Consider the following 16129-nt stretch of genomic DNA (forward strand, 5'->3'; position numbering starts at 1 on the left):
GGGTTTAGGGATTTGTCTTTTCTGTTGTTAGTTTGTTGGGTTGTTAACTTCCTTAAAGTTATTGGTGTTTTAGACCATGGAGTCAGCCAAAACTGATTTTGGAACTTCTTTTTCTTTGGTGGATCCCTTGAGGTCTGCACCTCAAAGCTATCTTAGCTTTCTCTCATGCTGAGGAACTCACTTTTTACTGGCTTCAGTCCTTGCTCCAAGACACTGTAGAGGCAGAATTGGTTTCAATGGTCATGCCCTGACCTATTTACTCTCTATGCAGCTTTTCTGTATTTCCACCTCAGCACAGGGCGTGTGCATGCGTGTGTGTGTGTGTGTATGTGTGTGTTGGGGAGTAAAGTTAAATTCTTTTACTTGTTGCCATGGAATAGTGGGGTGAGGACAGAGGGTAAAGGAAGTGCTGACTAAGACAACAGTGTTGCCCTGCCAGAGTATGGGGGCTGATGGGCCAGCATGCGCCTCAGTGTTTCAGGGATTAAGAATTAGTAGATTGCTGTTAATTCATTAGCTTGTTACCTTGCAAGGATTCTTGGTGTCTTAACCTGTGAATACAGCTGAAATGAGCTTGCCTCTTGCACATAATTATTATTTTGAGTAAGTTTGAGAGATCTGAGAGTTGGAAAAAATGTTTAGTCCTTGATCTTCACTTATTTTCACAGCTTTGATTTATACCAGTTTTTTAGCTGCCTGTTAATTGAAAGCTCATTTCAAAATTACAAGTACTTGAAGATGAGAACTGCCTTTGGGAAGGGGGCTCTTATTTTGTTAAAATAAGATATCCCTTGGTGAGGACAAATAAAAATGCCCAAAAAAAGATGTCTTTCTCTAAAAGTTTCATGTATGTAGAGCTTGCTTTCCATCAAGATGTTAGGCTTCTTGAGTCTTATATTTTTGTATCTTCTGCTTCCTGATAAGGAGCTCAATATGTAATTAAAATAGGGGGAAAAAATTTCTGTATTACCAAAAGTCACATCTTCAGGACACAGTGTTGTACTTAGAAAATCCTATTAAATATGTAAAGAGTTGTTTGGTTAGTTGGATAATTATTCTTCTCTTCCTTCTCAGTTTTCTAAGAAAAAATGCTACCATGGTTATTGGTATAGTTTTTCAAAAACAATTTTTGTGCATTCCTTCCTGCTGGAAGTTGTTTGGCCCTGAACCAAGAAATTTTTAGGTTTTTTTAAACCTTTTTAAAGTTGATAATAACAGTTAATTTGAGTTTTATGTGGAATAGTATGATAATATTTTATTTAAAAGAAGAATCTAATCCAATTTTTGTTGCTTTTTGTTTTTAAGTATTGTAAAGAATTAGAATGATACTACATGTTGTGATTTTATAGCTGGATTAAAAAGGCCTTTTTCTTGAACTTGTGCTTTGAAAGGAATGAGTATATTTTAATGGTGTCACTTGTCTAATTAAAATGAATTAATTTAATTTCTGCTGTCTTGTTTTACTCTCATAGTGAAAAACAAAATAAAATACCGTGCTGATGCATGTATTAAAATACAGAAAACTATTCGAATGTGGCTTTGCAAAAGACGACACAAACCACGGTAAGATGGATTTTGGTTAAGTTCAGTAGCAAACTGTAACTAAATAGTGATAATTTCATCATGACAAAAAAAATCTGGAAACTGAAACCTAAAAGTATTTTCTCACTTATTTTTAGGAAACAAGTCTTTTTGCCTTTTAATATTTATTTAGATATTACTTTACTAACATTATTTTGGTGGCTTATATTTTTTGAAACTTTTTTTCAGTGTTAAAAACAAAACTTTTTGAGAACAGTTACTGTCATTGTTTAATTACTAATGGTTCAACATTGCTGCAACATCCTCTATAGTAATGATAAAAACAATATTTAAGTTTTCCTTATAGATTTAGTCCTTTTTTATTTGAACCTGTTGTATTAATTTTGACCTTTATGGTTTTTTGAATATAAATAACTCTATTGCCTAAATTCTTTCAGAAGTTTTTAATCTATTTGAAAGGTTATTCAGAACTGCCATCTCAAAAATGAGGCATACTATTCCCATTACTGCCTATCTGTGTTATATATAGCCCCTTGTATAATTGTTTGTATTTAGTTCCTATTTAGAACGAGAAATAATAAATTAAAAAAATGGAAGGAAACCTTTTAAGACTATCTTTCAGTGTTAATGGAAATTCTGTTACTTGTTATATAGGTAGTAACATTAAACTCTAATGAAGCATTGTTTTTCCAGCATTGATGGTCTTATCAAAGTGCGCACACTGAAAAAAAGACTTGACACATTTAATGAAGTAGTGAATGCTTTGAAAGATGGAAAACCAGAAATGATCAAGCAGATCAAGGATCTTGATGTTTCTATTGATGCATTGATAGCTAAAATTAAGGTATGTAATTTCAGTCCAGATGACTTCCTTATTTTAAGATTATGCTTTGATATTTTTTGAAATAATTGGTGGTATTTGTTGATGAAACTTTGGCTGTGAAAATAGTTACTAAAATAGTACAGTGTACATAATAAGTTTCTGCATAATAGGAATCTGAAAAGATTAGTACAAATTGACCTTAACCTACAGTTTTAACTGGAAATGGTAAGGCTGTGTTAATATAGCATGTATGTGATCTCTATTTTTCTTTCTGTTTGCTTCTTCCATTATTGTATTTGAGAAGACAAAATACTTCTGAAAGATATAGGTGAAACACTAAACAAAATAGATGTAATAGTTTGGAGGTGGCGAGCCTATCCTTTTTGTGTCTTTTTTCTGAGCCTGGGATGAGGAGGTAGGACAGAAGTAGTCTGTGGCATCTGGAAATTAAAAAGAATTGTAATATCTCAGATGTCAAAGGGACCTCAGAGGTCATCTAGTTTCATAAGAACCTTTGCAACCTCCCCAACAAGTAGTCATCTAGTTTCTTCTGGAAGACCTCTGTTTTTGTTTTTTATTAATGGTGACCTGATTCTGCTTTTGGACAGCTTTAAGTATTTGAAAGATTTTTCTTATATCAAGCCTTGTTTGGCCTCTTCTTAAAAAATTCTGACCTGAACACCCCTCTCCCCTAATAGAACATTTCCATCTACGTAACAGAATGCAGTAAAAGGATTATATGTGAAACAGTGAATCTCCATTTCACATAATGCTACCAAAACTGTCCTACATGCCCATGCGACTTTCTGAACTTCCTTTTGTTCTCTTTTGTGCATTTTTAAAGAAGTGTATAAATGGCTCTATTTTTTTCTGTCTTTATATTTAATAACTTCTTTTCCTAATCTCCTTTCAACTGAAAATGAAGAAGGGAGAGAATATATCTTTGTAACAGATAAGCATAGTTCAACAAAAAGAGACATAGATCCTTTGGAAACATATATGGTCATTTCGTTTAGATTTCTTGAGCTTTTTGAAATTGAATTCTTTACAGTGTTATTTTCTTAAAGAATTTGTTCTCCTAATGGAATGGGGCAAATTATCTCTCATAAAAGAGGCAAGTAAAAGACTTTTCAGTGGAGGGAAAAAGAGGGGAGGTGAGAGAAAAACATGAAGCTTACTCTCATCACATTCGACTAAAGGAAGGAATAAAATGCACAATCATTTTGGTATGAAAACCTATCTTACAATACAGGAAAGTGAGGGAGAAGGGAATAAGCAGGGTGGGGGGATGATGGAGGGGAGGGCAGTGGGAGGAGGGAGCAAATTGAGGTCAACACTCTTGGGGAGGGACAAGATCCAAAGAGAGAACAGAAGCAACGGGGGGCAGGATAAGATGGAGGGAAATATAGTTAGTCTTACACAACATGACTATTATGGAAGTCATTTGCAAAACTACACAGATATGGCCTATATTGAATTGCTTGCTTCCCAAAGGGAATGGGTGGGGAGGGAGGGATGAAGAGAAGTTGGAAGTCAAAGTTTTAGGAACAACTGTTGAGTACTGTTCTTACTACTAGGAAATAAGAAATACAGGTAATGGGGTATAGAAAGTTATCTGGCCCTACAGGACAAAAGAGAAAATGGGGACAAGGGAAGGGAGGGTTGTTAGAAGAGAGGGCAGATCGGTGATAGGGGCAATTAGAATGCTTGGCGTTTTGGGGAGGGGGAAGGGGAGAAATGGGGAGAAAATTTTCCCAAAATTTTGGGAAAATGAATGCTAAAAGTTAAATAAATAAATAAAAAAAATAAAAAGAATTTGTTCTCCTGGTGCAGCTGACTTTATACTATCAGTTCATAGTACCCAGGATTCTCTGAAATGTCTTTCATAATTTCTTATAATGGAATAATATTCCATTACATTCATATTCCATAATTCATTCAACCAATCCCCCAATTGTTGTTCTCACCCCCTTACATTCTGGTTCTTTACTTTTCTTTTTTTTCCTCTTTTACTACCCCCTTTAGGATCAGGAAAATTTGTTCTGACTGTGGCTATTTCCTGTTCTTCCTATTAATTCCTCCTCAATTTCCTCTTCTCTTCCAGTTAAGTTTAATGTATTTCTGCACCAAAATGTGACTTGTGTACAACCCTTGCCTTTGTTTCAGATAAGAGTGAAGTTTATCTCATGACCACTTCCCAACCCCTTCTTCCCTGTTTGTATATTTCTTACATGTCCCCAATTAGGAGAAATAACGAGTTCCACCTACCTCTTTCTGCAGTACTATATTTCATTTTGCCCTTTCAGAACCCTAAGAACAGAATGAATCCACCCACCGGTCTTCTACTTTTCTCATCATATAACTCCCTCAATGTTCTTTGAAGACCTTAAGATTCTGAAGGAACACTTATTTCTCTCCCCTCCCCCATTAGAATGTTAGTACTACGTCATCAAGTACTGCCCCTTCAGTTGCTCATTTATGAGTGAGTGTGTATGTATGTGTAATATAGATAGATATTTATCTTTCTAGGTTTCTCTGAGCTCTTATATTTATATTTCAGAGTTTCTACTTAGCTATAATCTTCTCAGCAGAAACTCTTGAGTCCTCTGTTTCATTAAAAATCCATTTCTCCCTTCCTCCCCTGTTAGGATTACACTCAGGTTTTCAATGTATGTTTTTTATTGGTTGTAAGCTTATATATTTTGATTTTTAAAATACTGTATTCCAAGATATTGTTTGTAATAGAAGTTGCCAGGTCTTATGTGATCCTTACTGTATACTGGAACTGTCTTTCTGGATGCTTGTAATCCTTTTTTTCCTTTAGGAGCTGTGGATTTTGTCTGATATTCCTGGAACTTCCTTTTGGGATTTTTGGAAATGATTAATGCATTCTTTCTCTCTTTACCTTACCCTGTAGTTGGATTAAATGTGGACAGTTTTCATGTATGACTTTTTAAAATATAATGCCCTGCTTTTTAGGAAGTCATGGTTTTTGGGGAGTTTAATGATTTTTAAATTATCTCTCCATCTTATTTTCCAAATCATTTGTTTTTAATACGAGATATTTATGTTATATGTATATATTTATCTTATATATGAAACATGTTGATATATTTTTCCTATATTTTTAATTTTTTTATTTTATTTTATTATTGCTGCCTCATGGAGTCATTGATTTTTATTTGGTCTATTCTAGTTTTTAGGGAGCCTATAAATTAGATAAGATTTACCACTTTCTCTTGTAAGCTATTCTCCTTTCAAATCCTTCCTTCAGAGCTTTTATTTTCTTTTTGCCCTCTTTCTTCATTTTTCCCAGGTATTGGAAAATATTTTTTTCGCTTTGAATCTCTGTAATTATATGGAGCTACTTGCTACTTCTTTTTATCTTTAGAATTCTAATGATTTTTTTTTTTTTACTCATTGCATTTATTCATTTTTTACTCATCTCTCAAGCTTCAGTTTTTGATATGGGACTTTGAGCCATGTTACTCTTATCCCCTGTTGTATTTTTGGTTAGGATAGTAGATTTGATCAGTCTTGGTTTGGGTTCCCTAGGTTCCTGCACAGACTTTTATCTCCCAGGGTAATATCACTCTGCATCTTTGATGGCCCTCACTTGCATCTCAGGATTAAATGTTAAGGACCTCAAAACCTCTGGGCTTGGGCCAGTGCTGATAAAAGAAATGTGGCAGTATATTGGTCACAGATTCTCCCCATATCCTCACAACGTGACTTTCTGACTTTCTTGGGTTTTTCTTGGGGTATCCTCTCTCCTTTCTGATTCTAGATAAAGAGATTTTCGGGTGCAAATTTCTCTAGTTCATCATTGGTTACATTGACTGACTGGGCTTGGTTATTGGTGCTGGCTCAGATCTCTGATCCCTTTTCCAGTTATCTGCTCTCCATTCTCTTCTCACAGTTCCCAAATAATGTCACCCTTCTTATGACAACTTTCAGCCCAAGATTACTCTCATCATTCACCTCCTTCATTCTTTCTTTCTAGCTTCTGAATGAAATCAGAAGAAATCTCATAGTTGTGCTGCCTGGATATCTCAGCTAGGCCCTCATTGCAGCAAGGCATTCCTCCCTAATTGATTCCCTTTCTCATTTTCCACAGGAGCTATTCCAGATATTTTCTTCCCTCTTACTTATACCTCTTTTCCCATCTCCCAGCTGAGAGCCTCCTTACTTTACTGAGAAAATTGAGGCTATTTGACTTGGCCTCCTTCTTGTCCTGTTCTTTTCATCTCAAAACCTGTTGTCTCCCTGTCTCTTCCTTTCCTGAGTTTTCTTTTTTTTTTTTTTATTTTTTTTATTTTTTTTATTAAATTTATTTATTTAACTTTTAACATTCATTTTCACAAAATTTTGGGTTACAAATTTTCTCCCCTTTTATCCCCTCCCCCCCCAAACACCAAGCATTCTAATTGCCCCTATGACCAATCTGCTCTCTCTTCTATCATCCCTCTCTGCCCTTGTCTCCATCTTCTCTTTTGTCCTGTAGGGGCAGATAGCTTTCTATACCCCTTTACCTGTTTTTCTTATTTCCTAGTGGCAAGAACATTACTCGACAGTTGATCCTAACACTTTGAGTTCCACCTTCTTTACCTCCCTCCCTCTCCACCCCTTCCCTTTGGAAGGCAAGCAATTCAATATAGGCCAAATCTGTGTAGTTTTGCAAATGACTTCCATAATAGTTGTGCTGTATAGGACTAACTATATTTCCCTCCAACCTATCCTGTCCCCCATTACTTCTATTCTCTTTTGATCCTATCCCTCCCCATGAGTGTCGACCTCGAATTGCACTCTCCTCCTCATGCCCTCCCTTCTATCATCCCCCCCACCCTGCTTGTCCCCTTATCCCCCACTTTCCTGTATTGTGAGATAGGTTTTCCTACCAAAATGAGTGTGCACTTTATTCTTTTCTTTAGTGGAATGTGGTGAGAGTAGACTTCATGTTTTTCTCTCACCTCCCCTCTTTATCCCTCCACTAATGAGTCTTTTGATTGCCTCTTTTATGAGAGATAATTTGCCCCATTCAATTTCTCCCTTTCTCTTCCCAATATATTTCTCTCTCACTGCTTGATTTCATTTTGTTTTAAAGATATGATCCCATCCTATTCCATTCACTCTGTGCACTCTGTCTCTGTGTATGTGAGCGTGTGTGCATGTGTAATCCCACCCAGTACCCAGATACTGAAATGTTTCAAGAGTTACAAATATTGTCTTTCCATGTAGGAATGTAAACAGTTCAGCTTTAGTAAGTCCCTTATGACTTCACTTTGCTGTTCACCTTTTCATGGTTCTCTTCATTCTTGTGTTTGAAAGTCAAATTTTCTTTTCAGCTCTGGTCTTTTCATCAAGAATACTTGAAAATCCTCTATTTCATTGAAAGACCAATTTTTCCCCTGAAGTATTATACTCAGTTTTGCTGGGTAGGTGATTCTTGGTTTTAGTCCTAGTTCCTTTGACTTCTGGAATATACTGTTCCATGCCCTTCGATCCCTTAATGTAGAGGCTGCTAGATCTTGTGTTATCCTGATTGTATTTCCACAATACTTGAATTGTTTCTTTCTAGCTGCCTGCAGTATTTTCTCCTTGACCTGGGAACTCTGGAATTTGGTCACAATGTTCCTAGGAGTTTCTCTTTTTGGATCTCTTTCAGGCGGTGTTCTGTGGATTCCTTGGATATTTATTTTGCCCTCTGGTTCTAGAATCTCAGGGCAGTTTTCCTTGATAATTTCATGAAAGATGATGTCTAGGCTCTTCTTTTGATCATGGCTTTCAGGTAGTCCCATAATTTTTAAATTGTCTCTCCTGGATCTATTTTCCAGGTCTGTTGTTTTTCCAATGAGATATTTCACATTATCTTCCATTTTTCCATTCTTCTCGCTTTGTTCTGTGATTTGTTGCTTTCTCATAAAGTCCTTAGCCTCCATCTGTGCCATTCTAATTTTGAAAGAACTATTTTCTTCAGTGAGCTTTTGAATCTCCTTTTCCATTTGGCTAATTCTGCTTTTGAAAGCATTCTTCTCCTCATTGGCTTTTTGAACCTCTTTTGCCAATTGAGTTAGGCTAGTTTTCAAGGTGTTAATTTCTTCAACATTTTTTTGGGTCTCCCTTAGCAGGGAGCTGATCTGCTGTTCATGCTTTGACTTCATGTCTCTCATTTCTCTTCCCAGCTTTTCCTCCACCTCTCTAACTTGATTTTCAAAATTCTTTTTGAGCTCTTCCATGGCCTGAGCCCATTGGGTGGGCTGGGACACAGAAGCCTTGATTTCTGTGTCTTTGCCTGATGGTAAACATTGTTCTTCCTCATCAGAAAGGAAGGGAGGAAATGCCTGTTCGCCAAGAAAGTAACCTTCTATAGTCTTATTTCTTTTCCCTTTTCTGGGCATTTTCCCAGCCAGTGACTTGACCTCTGAATATTTTCCTCACACCCACCTCACCTCCTGATCCTCCCAGCCTGTGTTTGTGGTCTGAGATTCAAATGCTGCTTCCAGCCTCAGGGCTTTTGGCGGGGGCAGGGCTGCTATTCAGTATGAGATTATGATCTGGTGCTGAGATCGGGGCAGGGCCACCTCTCAGGCTCAGTTCCCTCAGGGGGTTTATGCGCCGACCTTCCGCAATGGATTCAAGCTCCTGCCCGCTTGGGGAGCCCCTGTCTGCAGCCGCCTCTCAGCTTCTACCTCCCGGGGGGGGGGGGGCCTGAATTATGGGGGCACCCCACTCCCCTCTCGACCCGCCAAAGAGACTCTCTCACCCACCCCTGTCACCTGTGGGTGGAGGGACTTGTGCGGCTGCTGGAGATCCCGTCCCTGAAGCCTGCTCGGATCTGTTTCTCTCGGTGCCGCAGCCGTGGCCGCAGCAGGTCTGGGCTGGGCTTTGTGTCTGCAGCGCGACGGACCTTTTGCGAGAGGTTTGCAGATCCCTCTGTGGGTGGAGGGACCCGCGTGGCCGCTGGAGATCCCGTCCCTGAAGCCTGCTCGGATCTTTTCCTCTCGGTGCCGGGGCCGCGGCAGGGCTGCACTCAGCTCCCAGTCCCGGCGCCCAGTCCGCGGCGCGAAGGACCCCCCGCGAGAGGTTTGCAGGTCTCTCTGGAACAGAAATCTCCCTCGCTCCAATGTTCCGTGGCCTCTGGGTGCGGAATTCGCCGTGAGTTACTTCCCTGTAGCCATTCTATGGGTTGTGGGTTCAGAGCTATGTGTATGTGCGTCTTTCTACTCTGCCATCTTGGCTCCGCCTCCCCTGAGTTTTCTTAAAAAAAAAAAAAAAGGTGGTCTTTCTTCTTGTCAAGACTAACCCTTCTACAAATGCACTGTCTCTTCTTTAGCAGATTACATCCTCTTACATTTACATTTCTTACGTTTCTCTCTTTCAGATCTTCATTCTCTCCCTGTGAACTGGTTCTTAACCTACTGTCAGACATGCTTATCTTCCCCATACTTAAAAAAAAGCAAAAAAAAAAGCTTTCCCCTCATTTTCTCTTCATCTTTTCTTAGACTCCTTGAAAAAGTTAGTCAGCCAAAAAGCATTTATTTAGGGCCTATTGTGTGCCAGACACTGAGGGTACAAGAAGAGGCAAAAGAAATTTCCTGCCCTCAAGGAGCTCATAATCTGATGGGGGAATCTGTGAGCAGACAAATATGTACAAACAATCCATATACAGGATAGAAAGAAAATAATTAACAGAGAGAAGGTACTATAGTTAATACATTTTGGGAAAGGCTTCTTGTAGAAATGGAATTTTAATTTGAGCTTGAAAGAAGCCAGGAAAGCATGGAGATCGTGATGAGGAGGAAACATTGCAGGCGTGAGGGACAACCACAGGAGCCGCCATCACTTCCTCTCCTTTCACTTATTCTTTTGAGTCTGGTTTCTGATATCATCATTCAACTGAAACTACTTTCTCCAGCGTTACCAGATATCTTAATTGCCAATGCTGAGGATCTTGTCTTAATTTTTATCCCATCTGCTGCATTTGAAACTATTGAACATCCTCTTTTCTTGAATACTTTCTCGATGGTTTTTTGTGATTTTGTTCCATTGGTGTACCAATAAATGTTTAATGTAGCTCTCTGAAAATGCATGATACAGAAATCTGCATTATTAAATTTTTCTCCATCACTGTCTTAAGTCTAGACATTAAAGAAAACAATAAATCAAGTCCTGATAGGTAGTGTTTGCTAATTTCTGAGGTATATATGCTAGCACTGAAAATGTGACAATTGACTCTAATGAACTGGTACAGTTAGCTCCAGCACGTTCCTCTGCCGCTTTCTTTTTGTTTGCCTCTTAACTATCTGTTCATGTTTTATACCATGTGCCCACTGTCTGTGAGTTTTCCACTATGTCCTGGTTCTTCTTCTTTTCTCCCTGTATATGCTTTCTCTTGGTAATCTCATTTGTTTCCATGGGCTTAATTATCCTCTCTATGCTTAAGACATATATCTATATATGCAGTTCTGTATCACTAAGCTGGCTGGCCTAATGACATTTCTGTTTAGAACTGAACCAATCTTTCTCCCCAAATCCTTCTCTCTTCCTATTTTTCTCATTTCTGTGGAAGTTACCATCATCCTTTTAGTCTTCTAGATTCATCATGTCCTCAACATTATCCTGGACTCCTCACTTCACATTTGTGATCAGTTAGGAAATCTCACCACTTCTACCTTTACAACACCTCTTGCATCTAAACCTTTCTTTCTACTCATTGTTTAATACATTCCTCATCCCTCGATTATTACAACAGCCTCTTGGTTTCTCTGCCTCAGCTCTTTCTCTGTTCCAACCCTATGCTAACATGCTACATATTGATGCCAAAGTAATTTTCTTTAAAAATGTATATGACTTTTGCTCTCCTATTCAGCCAACTCCAATGCTTTCCTGTTAGCTCTAGAATAAAAAAGGCCCTTCCTTGATTTATAAAGACCTACAAGATCTGGCCCTATTGGCCTTCTCTCACATGTGATTCTTCAGCTCCCATCTCTCTCTTTCCACTGGCAGTCCCACAAAGCCAGAACACACTTGATCCTTACCTCTATTTTATTTCCTCTTATTCTTGAAGACACAGCTTAAGCACAGTTTTCTGCATGAAACCTTTCCTGACACCTTCAACTATTAGTGGCTTCTCTTCCAAAATGCCTTTTGTTTAACAACATGTCATATATATGTATTTATTCAGTTTCTGTTTATACTGTTTATATTTTAAAACATGCATGTTGTCTCTCCCATTAAATTATAGGCTCTTTGTGTTTAGGTATTGATTCATTCTTTGTATTTGTGAAGAGGTTTGGGGGTGTTTACATGGTTTAGTGGTACTGGGACCCTGAGAATGCCAAAGCAGAGTTCTCTGGAATGAATTCACACATTCAAACTGTCTTTCAGTCAAATGGCAGTTTATTATAATGGCTATAGTAGTGGATGACGTTCCTTTGGAGACCTTATAACTTAATCTAAATGTTTCTAAATCTAAATCTAAAGTTTATCTAAATCTAAAGTGAATCTAAAGTTTATGTAGAAAAGGGGGAGGAAAAGGAGTAAGTAGGTGATGCAAGGGATCCAGGTGTCTTGGGAACAGGTGTCAGTGATCTGTGGATGGGAAAATGTAGGGAGTTTTGCAGAGATAACTTTGTTGATAACAGACATTGAAAGAGAAAAGGCTAGGTTTTTTTTTTTGTTTAGTTGCCAAAGGCATGGACTTGGGGATCTGGTAACAGTACAGTCCTTGAGCCAGCCAGGGACAAAAATCCTTGGGCCAGGAACCTCTGTGTCTCTTCTTAAAAGAGAATGTGTTCAGCAACAAGAGAAATTTTTCTTACAGGGTAGGGCCTACTGAGAAATTGAGAGGTTTTCAGAGACATAATCTTAGGACTAGGGCCTGAGCACCCCGTCATTTGGATCCCTAGATCCTATCATGTTGCCTATCACATAGTAAGAAATAAATAAATTCTTGTTGATTGATAGATTGACTTATTGATATCTTGAACAGCATCAGAAAGTTGCACCCTATTTCAGCACATAAAATTCTTACCATTAGGGTCACTTCTTTATTTTAAAGTATTATTTCTGTATTACTACCATTAAAATGCATTCATGTTACCTAGGAGGGGAGAATCGACAAAGGTCTAATTCTTCTTGCTTGTTAACATTCGTAACTTTATTTATTTACCAGTTTAGCTTGTGAAAGGTTAGGTGCTTGATTGGGATTGGAATGAGGTTGAAGGAAAGTGGGGGCAGGTGAGAGGTTACGGTGAGGACACCTAAGGAGTAAGCAGTTAAGCTTTAGAAAGAGAGTGAAGGTGCTGCAGGAAAACCCTGCTGACTTTACAGTTTTGCCAAGGGCTAAGCCTATATATGTGGCATTGTAAATGATTAAAATTTGCTGCCTTATAGTGGCTAAGTTTAATACTGTGAAATTACAAAGAAGTGTTCATTTTAGAAGCTTACAAGTCATTGTATGAAAACTCTTTTTGTATTCAGATGTTTTTATTAGTGACTATACTTTAACTACTAATTTTAAAGATTAATGTAAAGGTATTTCCTCATATGTAGGTACTTCTTAAATATTTGAAGATAATTGATTTATCAAATAATAGTAAAAGCCAAATAATGGAAAAAAATATTTTTAAAGTATTTTTTATTGCTTCTTTTTCCAGTCCACTCTGATGACCAGGGAACAGATACAGAAAGAATATGATGCACTAGTTAAGAGCTCAGAGCAACTCCTTAGTGCATTACAGAAAAAGAAGCAACAGGAAGAGGAAGCAGAAAGATTGAGGAAAATTCAGGAAGAAATGGAAAAAGAAAGGAAAAGACTTGAAGAAGATGAGAAACGCCGAAGAAAGGATGAAGAAGAAAGGCGGATGTGAGTGATCCTGACCATTGCATCTTGACTTAGAGATTAGCAGAGTAAATGAATAATTGGTATTCATGAATCTTCATTAATATTCTTTTTAAAAGCCAATACTGTTTTATTGAACAGTTTCTAGAATTAGAGAGGAAACTGTTCTACGTGTTACAGATTTTATATAGTAATTATTTGTCTATTTTTATTTCAGTCAAGATGTTTCTAGTTTCATTTTTATTTTTTTGGAAATTGTGTTTAACTAATGTGATCAAGGAACCATATAATTCTCCATAACTTTTATTCTTCAACACTTAAAGCTGTACATTTTTTTCACTATGTATTTAAATTTTACCCCCCTCTTTTCTAGGAAATTGGAAATGGAAGCAAAGAGAAAACAAGAAGAAGAGGAGAGAAAGAAGAGAGAAGATGATGAAAAACGTATACAGGTAGGAGAGAAATGGATTAGGGGTGTGCTTGAAATGGCAAACATGTGGATATATTCAGGTAGAGAATTATCACTCATGTTTCCCAGTATTCACAGTGCTAACCCCCATTGTATTTCCAGGAAGAACTACTTTAAGAAGAGGTGTAGTAGTCTGTGTACATGTGCCAATTTGTTGAGATAGATCAGTTTACTGGAATAGATAAAAGACCAGAAGCTTCCTGTGCAAAACCATCCCCCATTTGTTTTTCATCATCTTTCTAACTGTGATCATAGGATCAGAATTCTTATATTTGGAAGGGATTTTGGAGGTCATCTATTTCAACCATATCCTATATCATATCTGTTTGCATACTTTGAGTATCAGGGAACTTAAACTATGGCTGGCACTAATTCCATTTTTAGACACATTTAATTTTTAAGAATTTCTTTCTTATATTGAGTTAAAATATATTTTTTTTAGCTTCTATGCATTGGCCCTCTGTGGGTAAGCAGAATGAATATATTCCCTCAACATAGCAACTTTTTAAATATTTGAAACCCAGCAGTCATGTTTACTTAAATCTTCTTAACCCTTAGGGTAAACATCCCTTCAATCCAAAGTTCCTTCTCTCAAGCTTTTTGTCATGCAGTCCCAAAGCACCTCACCATTCCAAGCACCTCAGTAGTTTTAAGAGTTAATTTTGTAGGATACTTTACTTAGAGAAGAAAAGTTCTGGTATAGCAGTATGAATACTTTGGGTGCTAGAAAGTGCAATCTTAATATTTAAAAAATTTGTAGATGTCACATAAATTAGAATATTGCATTAGAAATGCTCATTTTAGTTTTATTTATCTGTAAGTGCTGTAAATCAATTTTCTTTGTTGCACATTGTTTTAAATTTTAACAGAATATGACATTGAAGTACTAGTTGTCCCTTAGAAAACAAAAAGTAGTCTCAGTAAAATTACTGATTTTTTTTTTTCCTGTCAGAATAGTAAGAATGATAGTTCATAGTTCACATAGTTCTTCCTTGGACTTAGTCTTTTTATTACTAAAAAGTGATTGTCTTTGACTTCTGAAGTCAATACCGTCCAAATATCATTCCTTATTATTTCATAAGACAGCTAAAGTTTCAGCACTGCTTGCTTTTTTCTACCCAGTTGAAAAAGCAATCAAGTTTGTTTCATATATTTTAGTTATATATTAACAACATGTGATCTAGGATGTACTTGTCTAGTGGATAAAAAGGAAAGAGAATTATAGAAGTTGTTTCTGCATTACAGGCAGAAGTGGAGGAGCAACTAGCCAGGCAGCGTGAAGAGGAAACCCAGCATCAGGCAGTGCTTGAACAAGAACGCCGTGACCGTGAGCTTGCCATGAGGATTGTTCAGAATGAAGCTGAGCTCATTAGTGACGAAGCACAGCTTGATTTGGGATTGCGCAGGTACTCTTGTTGGGTTTTGTTTTTAATGGAACAAAATGTTTTTCCTCTTGCATGAAAAAAGAAAACCTCCCTGGTTCCTCCTTCCTCCTAGTTTAAAAATGAACTTTTACATTATCTATAAGCATCATATCCTATATGCAGAATAAAGCATTTTTTCCCTAACAAGTTACTTAATTGTGGAAAAATGTTATTTCAGAATTGTTTTGGTTAATGTCATTTTTTGCAGTGAATTTTTCTAGCCATGTATGTTGCATTTTATAGAAATTCAGCATAAGGAAAAATATCATTTCTGAATATATTGCGTTATAAACTCTGGCATGAAAATCAGTCACCATAAGCCATTATGTATTTTAACAGCTTTGATTTGAATTTTCCCCAGTTCACATGAAATAAGGAGAAAGCTATTTCCCTGTTTTATAGTATTAATAAGTTTCAGCCTTCTCTGAGAAGGAAGTATTTGTTGAATTGAAACATTTAAACCTCTTTTTTGAAGCTATTAACTTTTTTGGTGGGGGGGGGAGAAAGAAATTAATATGGACATTTTTAGTAGAAAAGGGTTTTAGGGCTTTTTTTCTTTTTCTAAAATTTTACTGCATGTTTTTTTAAGAGACCTAGAAATTACAGCATTTTAGAATTTTCAGGGGTGTGATGGTGAGAGCTGCTAAATGGTCAGTTTCATAGGCATATGAAAGACTTTCATTATCTTTCAATATGACTAAACACAAATATAATAATGCATAAATATCACATACATTACACATACCACATAGCACTGCTTCCCAGGATTTCAGAAGTCTTTAAAAAATTTTATTTTTAATGAAAATTTTCAAAACAGAACCACAAGATGGCATCATTTCCCTATGTTTTAAAGAACCCTTTAAAAACAGAACTTGTATTTACAGTAAGACATCCTCCTAGCTCCACCTTCTCAGTATAACAACCAGATTTTTTCCCTCAATTGAAAATGATAAAAGGAAAGCATAGAATGCCTTCAGTTTGGTTCCTGATTTGAATTAGATTCAAAAAGTTAAGGCTCTCTTTAGTAG

At 37.0% G+C, this 16129-nt stretch overlaps 1 protein-coding gene across 4 annotated transcripts in view; it reads left to right on the top strand.

Moving 5' to 3' along the window:
* The window catches only part of MYO6 (myosin VI), a 226644-nt gene that overhangs the window by 186198 nt on the left and 24317 nt on the right, over positions 1–16129 (top strand). For all 4 annotated transcript variants that reach the window (XM_072642643.1, XM_072642644.1, XM_072642645.1 and 1 more), the window contains exons 25-29: positions 1473–1563; positions 2236–2386; positions 13024–13232; positions 13582–13660; positions 14923–15083. In XM_072642643.1, the coding sequence (XP_072498744.1) occupies positions 1473–1563; positions 2236–2386; positions 13024–13232; positions 13582–13660; positions 14923–15083 (691 nt within the window). The remainder of the gene's footprint in view (positions 1–1472; positions 1564–2235; positions 2387–13023; positions 13233–13581; positions 13661–14922; positions 15084–16129) is intronic.

This window comes from Notamacropus eugenii, chromosome 2 (genome assembly GCF_028372415.1).
Source record: "Notamacropus eugenii isolate mMacEug1 chromosome 2, mMacEug1.pri_v2, whole genome shotgun sequence".
NCBI classification, from domain to species: Eukaryota; Metazoa; Chordata; class Mammalia; order Diprotodontia; family Macropodidae; genus Notamacropus; species Notamacropus eugenii.